Source organism: Podarcis gaigeae (assembly GCF_964106915.1).
Source record: "Podarcis gaigeae genome assembly, chromosome: 12".
NCBI classification, from domain to species: Eukaryota; Metazoa; Chordata; class Lepidosauria; order Squamata; family Lacertidae; genus Podarcis; species Podarcis gaigeae.
In genome coordinates this window covers 20148648-20165919 of record NC_139688.1, presented here as the reverse complement: position 1 = coordinate 20165919, position 17272 = coordinate 20148648, and the positions used below count along the sequence as shown (strand labels likewise).

The 17272-nt window shown below is 41.9% G+C and overlaps 1 protein-coding gene across 50 annotated transcripts in view; it reads left to right on the top strand.

Annotated features, from left to right (window-relative positions):
• SVIL (supervillin) overlaps positions 1-17272 on the top strand; it is a 141926-nt gene that overhangs the window by 106666 nt on the left and 17988 nt on the right. For 21 of the 50 annotated variants that reach the window (XM_083704509.1, XM_083704536.1, XM_083704534.1 and 18 more), the window contains 8 exons: positions 5795-5872; positions 7597-7662; positions 11073-11220; positions 11815-11904; positions 12002-12088; positions 13417-13594; positions 15436-15608; positions 16793-16948. In XM_083704509.1, coding sequence (XP_083560635.1) covers positions 5795-5872; positions 7597-7662; positions 11073-11220; positions 11815-11904; positions 12002-12088; positions 13417-13594; positions 15436-15608; positions 16793-16948 — 976 coding nt within the window. The remainder of the gene's footprint in view (positions 1-5794; positions 5873-7596; positions 7663-11072; positions 11221-11814; positions 11905-12001; positions 12089-13416; positions 13595-15435; positions 15609-16792; positions 16949-17272) is intronic. The other 29 variants (XM_083704537.1, XM_083704535.1, XM_083704531.1 and 26 more) reach the window with 2 other exon arrangements.

The following is a 17272-nucleotide window of genomic DNA, read 5'->3' as shown; positions in this document are numbered from 1 at the left end:
CATCCTGGTGTCCTCCAGTTCTTCTGGAGTACAGCTCCCACCATCCATTAGCAATAGTGGCTGGCACTCATGGGAGTTGTAGTCCAAAACATTTGGAGGGCACCAGGTTGGGGAAGGCAGATCTGATGTAAAGGCAGGTTGGGGGGGGGCTCTTATCTGGCCTGCAGGACAGAAATTTATATCCCTATCTTGGTGGGCCAAATTTGATTGGTGGGCAGGGCTGCATACCTGTGAATCCCTTAACATCAAAGTGATGTCCTGTGATGCTTCGCTTTGGGACTTTGCAGCACAGCACAGGGCTCTTTGAAAGTCCTTTCCCAACAGCTCCAGGCTTCTCCTCAAAGTGTACCATATAGCCATTTGCATTTTAGAGTAGTGCATTTGTATTTTAATCCTGAAGGATAACCATGTTGGTACATTTTAGCAAAAAGTCTCCTGGTCTCACTTTAAAGAAAAAAAAGTTTAAATGAGATGCAAGCTTTAGGGGACTCATTTGCAGAAGCTTATTCCGGAATAACATGTGGCACAGCTCTCTTGTGTTTTATGGTTTCTGCAACCCTTAAAGGATATTTAGCTACCTAACAAGTCATTCATTGGTAAGAATCATAGGTAAGAAGTGAGTCCATAGCAAATAGATGCCTAGCATTCCACAACCGCAGTAGAAGAGAGAATTTTTTGAAGTCAGGCAAGGGAAGCCTGAGGTCCTTCAGATGATATTGGAGTTACAACTCCCTTCATCCTTGACCATTGGCAATGCTGGTTGATGGGAATTGTAGTCTGCCAACATCTTGAGAGGCACAGGTTCCTCACTGCTGTTCTAAGTATTGTAGGATTTCACCTCTCTGTATCATGTACCTCTGTAGCTCTATTTCCTGGAGTGTGAGATGTGAAATCTTAAAGAATCTATATTTTATTGAGGTCACTAACAGCAATTCATTCTTGGAACTTACAGTGCTCTTTTAACCTGAATTATTCCATTTTATCTCTTCTCTTTATAATTGTATGGTGTAAAGTAATACTGAAAGGATTGATTAATCAACTAAAGCATTTGCCGATCGATTTTCAGCTCAGCATTATTAAGGACACTGTTTTAAAACAAAAAGAAAAACATTCTTTGGCTCAGGTTAGTCAGTCTAATTATAGAGCATGACAATATTATTATTATGTCTTTTTTCTTCAAACCAAGAATGGTAGCTTTTGTTAAGGAAGCTTTAATTCAATTTCTTCAATATCTCCAAAGAGTATTTATATTATACCAAGGCTTTGATGATATGGAAGTTATTTTAAATTTAATTAAATAATTGGAATAGTTGAAGGGCACATGATTAATCAGCTAAAAATTCTTTGATCACTTGATCTGCTCTGAAAACAGCCCCCTCTCAGCCTCCTTTTTAAAAATTATAATCTTCAACTTAGCAGGTTTTTCTAAATTCTGCTGCTGAAATAAATTCTCCCTTTTTTGTTATTCTAATTGTTCGATTTTGAATACATTCATCTTAGATGAAGGAGATAAAAAGGTATACAATTTCAAGTGTGGCTTTTATCTGGCTGAGCCAGCTACTCAAAGTGCCTCAGCCAGAACAGGTGGTTCACGGCGCATTCCTAGGCATGTCTACTCAGAAGTAAGCCCCACAGTGTGCAATGGAGTAGAATTGCAGTCTTCGTCTTTTTATGGCAAACCAAAGTGTCTCTTCTCACCATCACCTCTATTGAATAATTCCATTTAAGATTTTAAATGGATTTCTTTTGCCAGATCAGACCAAACAGCTGACTATGTCCAGATTAGAACAGCCCTGGAAACTTACTGGAAGGGTGAGGTAGAACTTTCTACGACAGAGGTTTTCAACCTCTCTTGGGTCCACGGCTCCCTTGACCAACTACATTCTTTCTGTGGCACCCATGTGGGGCTCAGGAGCCCAGTCATGTCACCCCTTGCCTGCAGTGCAGGCAGCCTCTCACCCTTTCTTGAACACCCTCCCTTGTGGAGTATTCCCTCAGTCTCCTCTCCTCTCCACTCCTCTCCTCTCTCCTTGGAAGTCCTCTGGGCAGCTGCTGCTGCCACCCCGGTCTGTGAGCTGCCCCTCTGCCCCTCATACTGTCCTACAGTGGCCTGGGAAGAGGATGCCCCCAGCCTTAGTATCCCAATGGAGACCGGCCAATGGTGAATGTGAGGCCAGCACCTTACCTTGGGAGGCAGCAGTGGCAGCAGCAGGCACTGCTGGGACTGCATGGAGGAAAGGCTCCCCTTCAGCACTGGGCACTCAGCTCCCAGGCAGGGGGTACAAGAAAGGCCAGTGAAGCACCTGCCTGGCCTCCCATTTTTCTGTCCATTCCCGACAGCAAGGGTTGATGGACTGCCTGGCTGGGTTCCCTTGTCCACTTGCTTGCTTACTCTGAGGCTGCCTCAGCTCCTGGCAACCAGCACCCCCTGGCCAGCCCCAATGACCTGGGGAGCTTGTAGCCAGGGCTACTGCATCAAACAGCTGTGCAAGCGTTTGGGAGACAGAGACTCGAGAGGGCATCAGTGGAAGGAAAGAGGGATGGAGGCCAGTGTTGCCCCCGGCACCCCTGACCATCATTTAAGGCACTCCAGGGTGAAAACGACTGTTCTACGATATAATAAAATGTTGTCTTCAAGAGAGCCAGCCAAATGGCCAGCAGGAAATAATCATCAGATTCATACTAGCAGTTTATCTCCCAACAGTTACCAAATATGCTATTAAATCTGATCCTGGAAGAAGATGCCTCCAGAATGTATCCTTACTACTCCAGACATTTAAACACATCAATCTCAGAAAAGCTGGACGATACACATATTTTGCTTTTAAGCCTTGTTCACTGGAAAGATTTCAAAGTGTAGGACTAGGGTGCGAAAGGTCAAATGCTGGAAGCAGCTTGGAACTTTCAGAAAGGCATTTAATGGCCTTTAAAATGCAACTTATGGAATGTCATCTCACTGCAATTTTACTACCACTCCAAACCTGTCTTACTTTTCAAATATCCAGTATGGGGAAGAGTCATGGCTTCATTTTAAGACAGCAGCATTCAGTTCCTCAAAGGCCCTTGTATATATTGCATATATGCAGTTGGGCATCTCTCTGATATTTTATGAAGGACTGCATTATTTCTAGTGCTGATGAAACTTACACTGGCTGATCAAATCTGAATCTCTGATACCATCCATTTATAGTAGGAATTGTTCAGAAAAACGATACTAGAAATGATTTTTTGCTTTCTTGAAAATCGTGTAAACTGTTAATTGGCTGCTGGTGCATGATGTTATGTATTGAAGCCTGTGGCCGACTTTGCTTGGTACGTCTTGCATATACTTCTGGAAGTAGCTTGCAGCAGCAACCTGTAACTCTTCTAAACATAAATGCCGCACTTGTAAGATGGCACAACCATTCAGTGGAATAGACATGTAATGGTTTTCGGCAAAAGTATGGCATCAAATGCTTAAATGAGCTTAAGGCTCTTTTGTATCTAGAGAAGAACATCCATTATTTTTCCAGGAATTAAGCGCACCTCTGAAATGCTTAGGCATGCTAAACTATTTCAAGTGAATACATAAAATATCAAGCCTTTTTACCTCACCACTCCACGGTGTTCCATAAAACAATAGTCATTTAGAGAATGAGGAATCAAAATAAATTGATGGCCTTAATATTGGGGTGCTCTTCTAAATTAACATGTTTTACATATAATTGAGATCTACTATGCAAACTGGTATCCTGAGTGCTGATGGTTTGTAATGCTTTTTTATGCATAGAGGAAAACATTTTCACTATAAAAGCATTTGCATACTTTGGAGTGAAACTTTATACCTTTTTATTGTACATGCCAACTTTCTTGGTTCCAGAAATAGCTGTTGGTAGGCATACAGAGATTAGGTGAGATCCTATATAGTATGAGCATTTGTGCAAGAGGGCTTCTTTTTTTCTCTGCCATACAGTCTTCCAGAAACCCCCAAAATCTGCTCCACATAGTTGGGGAACACTCTGGAGCAGATTTTTGGAACATGTGGGGGTGTAGAGGAGAAGAGAGAAACCAGAAGTCTCATTGGGCAAGCAGATTTTTGTTTACATAGGCTGCCATAATTGGACCTTATTTATCATATTATTATTTTTTGCCAACCTGTGATGCTATAAGAGACATGATATTTGTGGCAGCCTTTCTTTGAATTAGAACATGCTTCATATTTTAATAGCAATAAGTTGTTTCCATGTTGCCTCCTGGAATGACCCCGTGTGTTTAACATTCAAATCTATTGCACGTATTGTACATAATATGAGAAGAGCCCTGCTGGATCAGGCCAAAGCCCATCTAGTCCAGCATCCTGTTCTCACAGTGGCCAACCAGATGTCTAGGGAAAGCCCATAAGCAGAACATTAATGCATCACCTCTCTCCCCACTTCTGCTGCCCAGCGACTGGTATTTAGAGGCCTGCTGCCTCCAACACTGGAAGCTGCACACAGCCATTGTGGCCAGTGGCCATTGGCAGCCTTATCTTCCATGAATTTGTCTATTCCTCTTCTAAAGCCATTCAGGTTTTTGATGCCATCATTATATCTTAGGACAGCAAATTCCGGATGTGCTGTTTGAAAAAGTATTTTGCTTTGTCTGTCTGAATGTTCCAACATTCAGCTTTAGCAGCTAAAATTGTATTTGGTTCAGTATACTGAAGTCTCCTAAAGCTTATCTGTTTTCATATCTGACCTTGCCTTCTTGGCTTGTTCCCTTTCCCGTCACGGTTTCATAATCGCACGAGGGAAACGTTCGAATCATCTCTGTTAGGCTGTCTCTTTATTGAAAAGCACACCCTAGTCAGCTTAGAGTTCCAGATTATGCAGTGAGCTCCAAGTCATGTGAGTGGAATATTAAATCAGCAAAGGGGGTTTGAAATGCGTTTCATTCCAACAAAGTGCTCCTGCAAAAATGATGCTTTTTAATCTCCTACTGAGACCTAAAAGCGACCTTTTCAGGCTGACATCCTGCTTTAGAGCTATTCTTACATCAAGTGCTGATTCCCAAAATATCCATGGCAAATGTAGTGGCTCTAGCCACTAGACGGCAGCTTGCTTTTCTTTTGGAACTGCAGCTATCTTTATGTTCAGCGGACCCACTGTGAGTTTTAATCTGACTAGGAGCAGTGGCACTAGGAATGCAAGCTTCCTCCTGCAGCTATACCTCTCTCCTGCTCTGCAATGTTTCCTGTTTGTTTTAACCTGTAGGAAGGAGGAGGAGTTACAGATTATAATGCCATGTCAAGCTGCTTTGGGTAAGCCTGACTCTAATGCATAGGGGTTATTCTAGGCTCACTGTGGTTCTTCTTTGGGTGCAATTCTGTATTCCCTTCAGCCAATGGTTCCCTTTCTGGAAGTGGTGCATCAAAATAATGGACAGTTCTTTGTTTCAGGAAGAGCTAAATGCATTGCAGTCTGAAAGCATTGCTGTTGTGGTTAATGGTGTGCTGTACATAAGCTTTCTCATGCAATTGACTTGCTTAAGATCCTGGAAACTCCAGGTGTATGGCAGCCCTATTTTGGCATGCTTCTTTCTGATACCACTAAATCTATTAATTATTGCATGTGAGTGGCTTCAGGAAAGTGTGTGTGTGTGGTTTTTATTTACTATTGCAGAATATTATCTGGTGTGGGAGAAATCTGACAGATAAGGATGCAAACTGCTACAAACGGTTTAGCATGAAGTAATCACTCCTTTGACCCTTACCATCTTGCACATCTTCTTCATACCTTTTTAATTCTCTCATATTGCTTCTGCCCCCTGTTCATAGGAACCTGTCTATGCTTCTACTTATTCTCCTGCTATAGCTGCTGCCCATAAACTTCATCCCTTTGTACCTATTAATCAGGTGAGCAAATCTTGCAGACTCAGACATTGCAATGATTTGTCAAGTGCTTGTTCATGCGGAGGGGGTATAGGATTGTGTCTAAGTTACACTCAGACCCATTGAAATTAATGGACCCAAGTTAGCCATCTTCATTCATTTCAATGGGTCTGTGCAGAGTATGACTAGCATTAGATACAACCCATAGTTCCCTTGTCCCTTCCTTTCTCTTTCTATTTCATCCCTTTTCTCTCTCTCTCTCTCTCTCTCTCTCTCTCTCTCTCTCTCTCCACACACACACACGTATATATGTCCGGAAATCCGCAGTACTGAATTGTGGCCGGCCATTATGTACTCTCCTCCTTATAGAACAGAACACATAGCAGCATACAACCTAATCATTTTTAACATCTAATCATTTGGGTTGCTTTCAAGAGTGGCATTCGACTTAAATTCTGAACCTTGGAATGATATGAACCTGTCTTCGGTGCATTCAAATGTTTAATGCCTTGTTTTTGAAATTCACACATCCACTGTTCTCTAGTGTCTGTGAAGCCATGGGCCCCCACCCTTCCCAGGAGGGAGCCCAGATTCCAAAGATGGTGGTCGGCTACCAACAATTATCATGACACCTCCACCCCCATTCACTGGGGCAGGATAAGACTGGATTTGTTCAACTTAACTAACCCCGTTTCCAGATGGCTGATTCCTTGTAACTTGGTGCATTAGCCAAATGTTTGTTTCTTACTCTGAAGGTGGTCAAAAAAGGCACTATTATTGTCATAAAAGTGTTTATGATTCACTCTATTGTTTACATATTGTTGAGCATGGTGTAGGGCCTTTTTGCTTGTTTCCTTCCCTTCTATAGGTCTAATGTATAATAAAAACTAAAGTAACATTGCTGCACAATCTGGGTTTTTCCTCTCTACTTGGAAAAGGGGGAAGGTGGAGAAATTGTGGGATGGTTGTTGTGCTCCAGTTTGTTTGGCTTCATTCTCTTTTTTCCCACCCCTTTATGAAACTGGAGGCAATGACAGAAACCAGAAATGGTGATGTGTACCTGTGTTTGTAAAAATGATTTTTATCCCGGTCCTCAGCTGAAAAGGCACCCAGAGGGGCTTACATGAGAACAATAATAAACAAGACAGAAGAATACACAATGCAAGAGGAAAACAAACAAACTGAGGCACCACTCTAAAAGTTACTAAGTTCCTATAGCAGCAGATTTTAATGAAAACAGTTCAGGGAAAGGAGAAGTCCAGTGGTCTCAGCAGAGCTGATTAATCTGCCCTGTCTCTCATCTTTCCTCCTGCCAGAGCCTGGTGAAATTATCAGCTGCTCCAATGTAAACATTATCTTACTCATCATCAGCATATTATCATATATTTTTTTATATATTGTGTGCCTGCCTTTCTCTAAATCCAAGATGTCTTACACTTGTCTTACACTTACCAAGGCAGGTTACAGATTTAATATATGGATAGCCCAAATTCTGAAGCAAACATCTGAGTCAGTGGTTAGATTTCAGGGATTTGTTTTGCACCGCCTTGGAGGCAGATTATTTCTATAGTTTGGGAAGTAGTGGTGATCCAGGATAGCTATTGCACACAACCAAGCCAGTGTTTGGAGGTTCTAGGTTTGAGCTTCTATAACTCAGAAAAAGGGGTTGGAGGCTTATTGCTTCTGTTCTGTTTCTGCTTCTTTGCTTTTCCTCTCCTTCTCATACTTCCATTTTCTTTTTCCTTAAGGTCAGTAGTGCTAGTTTGAAAGATCCAAGCCCCCTGGCCTTTGAGCGTCACCCCTGGAGATGGAAGGTGAAATATTGCCTGTTCTGTCTGATTCTTTAGCTTAGAACCAAAACAATATGAAACTCAGTTTTGTGGTGACAGCCTTTGGGAGAATTGTCAGCAAACAGAATGTATTATTTGGCTGAATGGATTCCCTGATTTCTGATAAGGGATCATTTTTGCAAAAAAAAAAAAAAAAAAGTTACATGTGCATAACTATCTAAATACATGCAAACATATATGTGGGCTGGAATTAAAGACTCTTCAGTAGGTGCCAGGAGTCCAACAAGGAGGGTGCCTATTTGACCTCACCTGGAAAGACGTTTCACAGAACTGAGCACACAATTCTGAATGCCTGGCTCCTCTAGTGGATATGATCCATACATCCTAGCCATTTGGGGGCACTAACAGTAACTCCCCTGAAGACCTTGGTGATTGGGCAGGGATGTAAGGGAATAGGCAGTCCTTGAGATACCCTGGACCCAATTGTTAAGGGCCTTGTTAATCAATCCAAAAACCTTGAACCTGGCCGAATAATGTATAGACAGTAAGTCCAAGCTTTTTAGCAGCTTATGTGCTGGTGATACCATGTCTCCATCGACAGTCCAGCTGCAGGGTTTTTGTACATAGAGTGCATTGCAACAATCCATGTATTCTGAAAGGAACCTTGGAAGCAGATTTAATATACACATGAAAGCATTTCTTTTCTCCTTCTCCTTCCCTTCAGTTAAGTTTCATCTACTAGGCCACCATCTCCAAAATCTCTCTTGATCTTCGTGTGTTCTGCTGTGCAGTGTGTCCATATGTTCAGAAACGAAGTTGGTCATGCTAAGCACCAAAAAAGTGACATGTCAGATCCAGTGAGCGTAGCAATGGATAAAGGTTTTCCCTCCCTTGGGTTTAACTCAGAACTGGGTTTCAAAGCTGCCTCTTTTAATGATGTTTGAGTATGATTGCAACTTTTGAAACAAAGCAATAGGGCTCAGTGCTCTTCGCTTCATTAGTGATGAGAATGACTAATGTTATTCATATTATGGGTTCAAACAAGGTTGAGAAACCTGTCCCTCCCCCACATGTTGTTGGACAGTAGCTTCCATCATCCCTGACCCCCATTGGTCATGCTGTCTGAGGCTGATAGGAGTTCAGTAACACCTGAGCAGCCACAGGTTGCCATTCCTGGCACTGAGTTTTTTTATTGTACAGATTATCTTGCTTTTCATAGAATCATGCTAAACCATTTGTAAAGTTGTCTAATCCTACCTCCTGCAGTGCAGGAATCACAACAAGTTTAGTTTGGGTAATTTGGTTTAGATTATTTTTGGCATGTGTTGTGTTCAGTTGCAGAGAAAATGAACCCTTTCTGTTTTGAAGTCCTTTGGGATCCTAGCAGAAATATTTCAGGCATTTTTGTCTGAATCAATGGTCTAGATGCACCATTTAATAATAATAATGGGGTGGCTTCCAGCAAAATATTAAAATACAATAATTCATCAAATATTAAAAGCTTCCCTAAACAGGGCTGCCTTCAGATGTCTTCTAAAAGTCAGATAGTTATTTATTTCTTTGACATCTGGTGGGAGGGCATTCCACAGAGCAGGTGCCACTACCAAGAAGGATCTCTGTCTGGTTCCCTGTAACTTTGCTTCTCTCAGTGAGAGAACTGACAGAAGGCCCTTGGCACTGGACCTCAGTTTCTGGGCAGAACAATGGGGGTGGAGACCCTCCTTCAGGTTTAAAGAGACCAGCACTAGTTACAAGCAGTGTGTGTTGGATATTTTTGCACTTTTCTTGAACACTTCCTTTTGTCACTACGATGACCGTGTATGCCCTTGGCACTGCCTTTTCTCTGGGTTTCATAAGTGTTTTATGGTTGCACAAATATTTCTATGTGGATCCCATCAATTCATACCAGGCAATAAAAGGTTATTGGAGTTTTAGAACTTTGCAGATTAAGCCACTTCAACTCCCTGTAGTGGTCCAGAGTGCAGTTTATAGTCTTCCTTCCTTTCTTGCATTGCCTTGTATCCAAATGGAGAGATGAGTACATAGCAGTTGTATACATGTACAAAGAAAGGGATGGGGTAAAAGCATAAGACCCTTTCCAGGTGCTTAAACACAAAGCTGTTCTGAGCTGATTTGCTTCTCTTAGGTCAAGTCTGGGGAACCTGCAAATCTTCAGGTGCTCCAAGACTGCATCACCCCTGACGATTGGCCATTCTGTTGATAAGAGTTGTTCTTCAACATTGGGGTGGGGGTGCACAGATTCCCCAGTTAGGGAAGCTAATCTCATGATAAAGACAACATATAAGGGTTAGATCTTCACTGTCAGTTCAGAAAATCTGTCCATTTAGCCTTTCAAAATACCTTGAGAGATAAATACTTTCTGATATCCCCAGAGCAGCCAAGAGCAATCCAATGGTTAGTACTTGCTAAATGCATAGCTTAACTTAGTTGGGTCAGAACATGATTTCAAAGGCCAAAGAAGCAGAACAAATCTATTTTGTTGTAGTGCCTTCTTCAAACTGTAGTTGGCGCTCTTGTAGAAACACCAACGTCATATTGGGTGGTTTCTTAGCAGGAACTTGGTAATGTGGGGCATTTGCTTGTGTTACAAGAAGAATTATGCCATGCCACCTTGCAACCAGGGTAAAATGGAGAGGCACTGGAGGGAGTTGGTGCTCAAATCATTACAATTACGGAAACACTACTAGAAACCAGCTCAGCAGAAGATTGTGAATGCACATGGCAACGTGGTTGTGTTTATCTCATGAGAGGGCTAAAATTAACGTACCAGCTTTTACCTGTTTTTCTTGTGTATTCATTCTTGCACATATGCACCTGAAATAAGGCTGATGTCTGTTATAGCCCTGTGAAGTTAGGTGAAACTGTCAAGAGCTGTGAGCAAGCAGTCCTGGGGTTGCTTGAGGTGGAAGGGACCAGCTCCCAGAATTCTTTGGGGAAAGCCATGATTGTTCAAAGTGGTATCTTATGGCTTTAAATGTATGGCATGAATGTGATCTATGCTCCGAAAGTTTGTCTAGACTCAAACTGAGCAAATAATAATAATAATAATAATCCAAAGACCTAGCTTCCTTCTGCATATCAGAGGTGAACATGTGCATTTTGGATGCTTATTGAAAAAATAACCAGATTAGGAACAACAACAAAAATTACCCATAGTGCCATCTTGTCAATGTTTCTTACAAAAAGAACAACACATAAATTATTGTACAAGATTAATTCTGCCAGTGAATCAAATAAGTTTAGGCCAAAGATTCATGCATGAAAATGCCATCTAACAATAACATGGAAATTACCTTTTAAAAAAAATTGTATGGAGACATTGTAAGATAGAACACATTTAAAGGGCCAGGGGGGGTTTTTTGTTTTCTTTCTTGTGCCTCATAATTCATCTCCTCTTTCTCTTTGAAAACCAGAGGATGTCGGATACCTGTGAAAGTCAAATGACAATTGAAGAAAGAAAGCAATTGATAAGTGTTCGGGAAGAGGCTTGGAAAGCGAGAGGGAAAGGAGCAGCCAATGACTCGACACAGTTCACTGTGGCTGGCAGAATGGTCAAAAAAGGTCAGTGAATTTATCCATCCTTTGTAATTGGGAATGTTTTCAGTGACAGAAGTGAGAAGCAAGCAGAGGCAGATATGCCAAGGAACATTCAGTTCCTCATAATCTCTGGAAGCCGCTCGTTTCAATTTCCCCCTACATTATTTGTAGAGTCATTTCAATTATATTAAAAGCACAGTAGGATGATGAAACGGCAAAATATTTGCATTCTGAAGCTGATTGTATGTTGAGTTTCCCTTTATATGCAATTTGAACATCCTGTGACTAGACCTCAGGATGCTGTAAATAAGATCTGAGCAATCAACATCTGATCACATCGTGTTAGGATACTTAACCAATGAGTTCCCTATTTGCTTTTGAGAATTGCCATTATCTTTTCTCATCACCGCATCTTCCTGCAAAAAATGGCCCTAACCCCAGGCTTTTGTGAATGCTTAAAATATGGATATGCATGGTCCCAAAGGAGACCATAACCTGTATTTGCATAATAGTGATTATGGGGAGAGTTTCCTGGGTGAAATGTTTAGGCATGCTAATTCGCTAAAAACTGAAGCATCTGTTATGTAATGCAAAACTGAGCACCTGCTTATTCCACAGGCTTAGCATCTCCTACTGCCATAACACCTGCCGCATCCCCTTTCTGCAACAGACTGAAGTCAACAACACCCATCTCAAAACCCCTGGAAGGTGGGTCATTAAAAAAAAAAGAAGAGTATGATGTCTAATGAGAGTAGTTTTGATTCTCATTAATCTCAGCAACTGTTTTCATTCTTATTTTGCTTAGAAATTGAAGCTAGGCCAGATATGCAGTTAGAATCGGACATGAAGTTGGATAAGCTGGAGACTTTCTTGGGGAGGTTGAACAACAAAGGTCTGTAACAGTTTAAGGCATTTTGTGTTTTAGCTCACCTTCCTTACTTCTGCTGATTTAGTAGTTCTGCTAAGTATTTTCTTCACTGCAGCAGTGGCTTGTGAGTCACATGTCTACAACATCCACTAGCAAAGCTTTGCTTAGTTCAGGACACTGGTGGAACACCATGGCTCCCCAGTATAAAAAACACACTTACCACCTTTGTTTGTTATTCTGCCTTTTTTCTGTGCTGTACTCAGTGGGTTCCCAGGCAGTCTCCCATCCAGGCAGTGATCCAGACACCACACCTACTTGGCTTCAGTAAACTCGCTGCATCATTTGCATTCATGATTATTTGCCATGCAATATGTTTATTTTAAGAGATTATGAACATTGTGACTCATAAGAAAATGTCCTGCAAATTACATTTTTGTTTGATTGTTTTTTGTTGGCTATTTGGGGGTCAGGGCACGCAATATATGGCTTGCACTGGGCACAATTATCATTAGTTCTGACACTTCACTCATGACTTCACTATAATCTGTGCTATCAATTCTAGCTAAGCTTTTCATTTTTCGAGCATTGCTTGTATTAACCCAGTTGAAGTCCACAAAAAATTATCATCCCATTCTTAAATGGCGGGTCCTTATTTGAAGAAATTTGAAATGGCAGTGATATTGTTCCTCTGCACACTTAAGCAGACTTCCCATTGCTACTATGATCAAGAGAAACTGCCAGGAGTACAATAGTTGGAAGCTATTGTTGCTTATTTTGTTCTGTGTCTTGAGAATATAAGGGAACTCCTGTTGGATGGCGCCAGTCAGTCATCCATCCAGTCTGCAGATGGGGAACCTGTGGCCCTCCAGATGTTGGACTCCAGCTTCCATTAACCCTGGTCAACATGGCCACTGGCCAGGGATGATGGTAACTGGAGTCCAGCAACATCCGAAGGAACACAGGTTCCCATCTCTGATCTCATTCAACGTTCTGTTTCACGCAGTGGTTAACCAGATGCCTCCAGGAAGTCCACAAGCAGGACACAGAGGCAGTAGCCCTCTCCCACTGTTGCTCTCCAGCAGCTGGAATTCACTGACTTTCTCCCTCTGAAGTAGGAGGCTCCATAGAGTTATAATGACTAGTACCATTGCTAGGCTAATCCTTCCTGACTTTCTCTCATCCATTTATAAAGCTACTTTAGCCATTTAAGTGTTCCTTGTTGTCTTCTTTGTCTGCATTTACGCAGGCAATGGATGTTGTGTGTCCCTTGGCATCTTGCACCAATACTAAGGGTGGGTTTTTAAAAACAAAATAAAGCAATGGAAAGATATTGTGTTGTTTTTTTTCTATAGTTGGTGGAATGCAAGAAACATTGCTGACAGTCACGGGAAAATCTGTGAAGGAGGTGATGAAGCTGGATGATGAAGAAACATTTTCCAAGTTTTACCGTTGCATGGATTACCCCACTTCCTCTTTGCCTTTGGACCTGGATGAAGACTTTGATGCCATATTTGATCCTGATGCACCAAAGTGAGCACTTTTTTCCCACACTCCTGGGGAGAGGGATGCTCCTACCACTGCCAGAGTTCTCCTATGCCCCTTCCCTTTGCTTTATGCAGTGCTAAACGACTCCTACTGGAAACAGTTAGGCTGCTATGAGTTCTTGTACTGCCATCTATTCCACACCTGCGGTGAAAGCCCCAGGCACTCTATTATTATTATTATTATTAGTAGTAGTAGTAGTAGTAGTCTTCCTCTCTCTCCCTTTGTAGAGCTAGGAGTGGTGGTGGTAGAGAAGGCAGTACCAGTTCCTCATTGCTTGAAAAGGGAATGCTAGGATATAAAATTCTTCAGTTTAAAGACTAAGAATCCAGTATCAGTGATGATATTAATTTCAGCTTAGACCTCCTGGGATCATTATGGTTTGCATGACCAATGTATTAGGACTTACGCACCAGCATCATTTGACTGTGGTGACAGAGCCTGTGTGAATGTATATTTCACTTACATCTCATCTTTCTTTCAAGGAGCTTGGGAGGGGCAGTGCATCAAGAGATTGTTCATTGAGCAAGACCCCATATATTAAGCTTCTAGGGATCTGAATCCAGCTTTGTATAAGGGGCGTGGCGCTGTTTGCCAGTGCCCAAGGCAGGTGCAGAGTGCATCTTCCCCAGCCCACACCACCACCAGGGGGGCGCTCATGCACTGGGTGGGGGTGGCACATGGAGGCTGCTCTTCACCCGGTCCTCGCTGCTGCCACTCGAACCCATGTCGTTGAGATTAAGAGTCTCATTCTCTACATTGCCATTGTAATTAATGCTAAGGAAGCCATAGAATTGAAAAGGCAAATGCTGGCAGGTAACAGTCCTTTCTTATTGTTGTTATTATGATTATTTATTAAATTTGTTACTCGCTTTATATTGCCCAAGGGAACCCAAAGTGACTTTCAAACAAACAAAAAGTCGAAATGGATAAATTAAATCCAAGGGAGGTTGGGGGGACATTAGAAACACCCCACCTGCTTTTAAAAGGCCAAGGGGCTGTTTAGACATCTAGATGCGGAGACTGCACTGCATGCCTTCAGAAAAGGCTGCGTGATGTCTCTGCTTCTTCCACCAGGCATGCATGGCATTTTATTGGTGCTACTAAGCATGCACATTTTGTGCGGCATCCCACACACGCTCCTCAGCAAAATGTCATCTCCTGTTTTCCTATTTAATCAGGATTTAGCATTTCTATGGGAAATCAGATATTGAAAAGAACAACACAGAAATAGCAAATCTGGATTAAATGGGGGGTGGGGTGGAACTGTCAGTATTTTCATTCTCTCGCGTTGCTGAGTGTGTGACTATTAGATCACATGCTCTGTGTGTTTACCTTCTATGCTTTCGAAGCATGAGAACAGAAGACACTGTGTACCACTTCCACTCTCTTTGTTCTTTGTTCTGACTCCTGTTCTCTCTTGGTGGAGAAGAGAGACATGCCATGATCTCTCTGTTCTTTATTTTGATCCTGTAAATAAATAACTAAACGCAGATGCCACGTGTCTGCAGTCTCAGCTTCTGCTAGGACTCTGCTGTTTACTACGTTCATGCATTTTCGGATGCATGTCGTGCTTGGACGTCCAGAGGGATGAGTGCTGTGCTATGCATTCTGGACCGCTGCCGGGAGATGGCTGTCTCCCACCGAAAAGCACCAATAGGAATAGGAGGTAGCATTTTGACGAGGATAGATTCTTGTGCACACTGTGCAAAACTGGCATGCGTGAGCAGCATTGAGTACACAAGACACTGCTGTGTTTTGGAAGCTCCCGACGTTTCATGGAAGGCAGATCAAGTTTGGGTTAAGCATGGGTCTCTTTGTTTTCTCAGGTTGACTTCTTTGGTAGCAGAGCACAAACGTGCAGTGAGGCCCGTGCGCAGAGTCCAGGCTTCCAGGAACCCTTTAAAGATGTTAGCCGCAAGAGAGGACATTCTTCATGAATACACAGAGCAAAGGCTAAATGTGGCTTTTATGGAATCAAAGCGGATGAAAGTTGAAAAAAGTAAGTTTGGTATCCCAGGTGCATCTTCTGTGTGCTACAGATGCAGTGTTCTCAGAATTTATGGTTTGGCTTTGAAGCGTAGTGGTATTGCTGTAGAAAGAGCACTATGACCTTGAGCCAATAAATATGTTTTTAAATCCACAATATCCATACCAAAATCAGATGCATGTGAAGAGGGGAGGAACAAGATGGGAGCATGTGGATATAAAGATACTTTTCAGGGTGATGAACCATAGTTTATTGGCATGAGACCCTTATATTATTATTATTATTATTATTATTATTATTATTATTATTACTATTACTACTACTACTACTACCACCACCACCACTACTACTACTACCACCACTACAATACTTGTAGGTTACTTGGAGACCTTTGGGTAACAAGCAACTAATAACAACCTGGGAATATAGTAGAGGTCTGAGTATTTACAGATTACTTTACCTTAAAATAGGCAGTGCCTCAATAATTTTAAATGAATAGTGCAGGCAGGGAGAAGAGGTTGTCAGTCATTGCCAGGGGTGTGTGCCTATATGTCCTGGAAAAGAACTGCAAACACACCTGAATCCCATTCATTGACTAAGTAACTATTATGCAAAAAATAATAATGATGCAATTTTCCTTATAGACTTGTCCTATATAAATATACAGTGGTACCTCGGTCTACAAACTGAATTCATTCTGGAAATCTGTTCTTAAACCAAAGCATTCTTAAACTGAGGGGCGTTTTCCCTACTGAGGCCTCCCGCTGCCAGTGCCCTTCCACCATTCGGCTTCCGAGGCAAAGTTTGCTAGCCGGAACACCTACTTCCGGTTTTGTGGAGTTCTTTGCCCGAATAGTTAGTTAACAGGATTGTTTGTAGACCGAGGTACCACTTTGTAGGAATTTTAAGACCTAAATGCTTCCATTTTTCACCATTATCTTGAAAATTTCCTCCTGGAAATGTCAGGTTCTTCAGATTAGTGAATAACTTGAGCTCAACCTGTTTTTTTGTTGTCTCTTTCAGCAGCAACAACAAAAAATGCTGGAAATGAGCCATGCATGAAAAAACCTAAATAAAATTTGGAAACGAAACATAATGTGGTTTCTTTGTTGTTTTGTGTGTGTGGCTTTTTCTTTTTCTTTCCCCCTTGCTTTTTTCTGTCTTGTCTGTTGTTTTTTTACTTCTACTGTTTTAAGTGTCTGCAAACTCAAATTTCTCAGAAGTAGCACTTGCTGGCTTAGCGAGTAAGGAGAACTTCAGCAATGTTAGTCTGCGTAGTGTCAATCTAACAGAACAGAACTCAAACAACAGTGCTGTGCCATATAAGCAGCTGATGCTCTTGCAAATCAAAGGTATGTGAAAGAGCTATTATTTTCTAAAGTTTATCTGAAATGCAGACTTTAAGAAGTTATATGGGGAACTGAGGAGGAACAGCATCCATATACTGTGGTTGGGGGCTGCGGCAAATGTAGATAAATGGTCATCTTAAGCCACCCTAGGAATTGGCCCAAGAAGTATCATTGTTGTAGTGTCTGTGTGTTCAAAGCACTTGGCAGGCAGGTTTCTTCTTGGAACAGCTTGGCTCAGCATCAAATTCATCTAATAGTAAGGACCCCCTGTTCCAAAGGTGTTGCAATATTCAGAAATTCTCCCTCCACCTTCACAGCAGGTGAAGA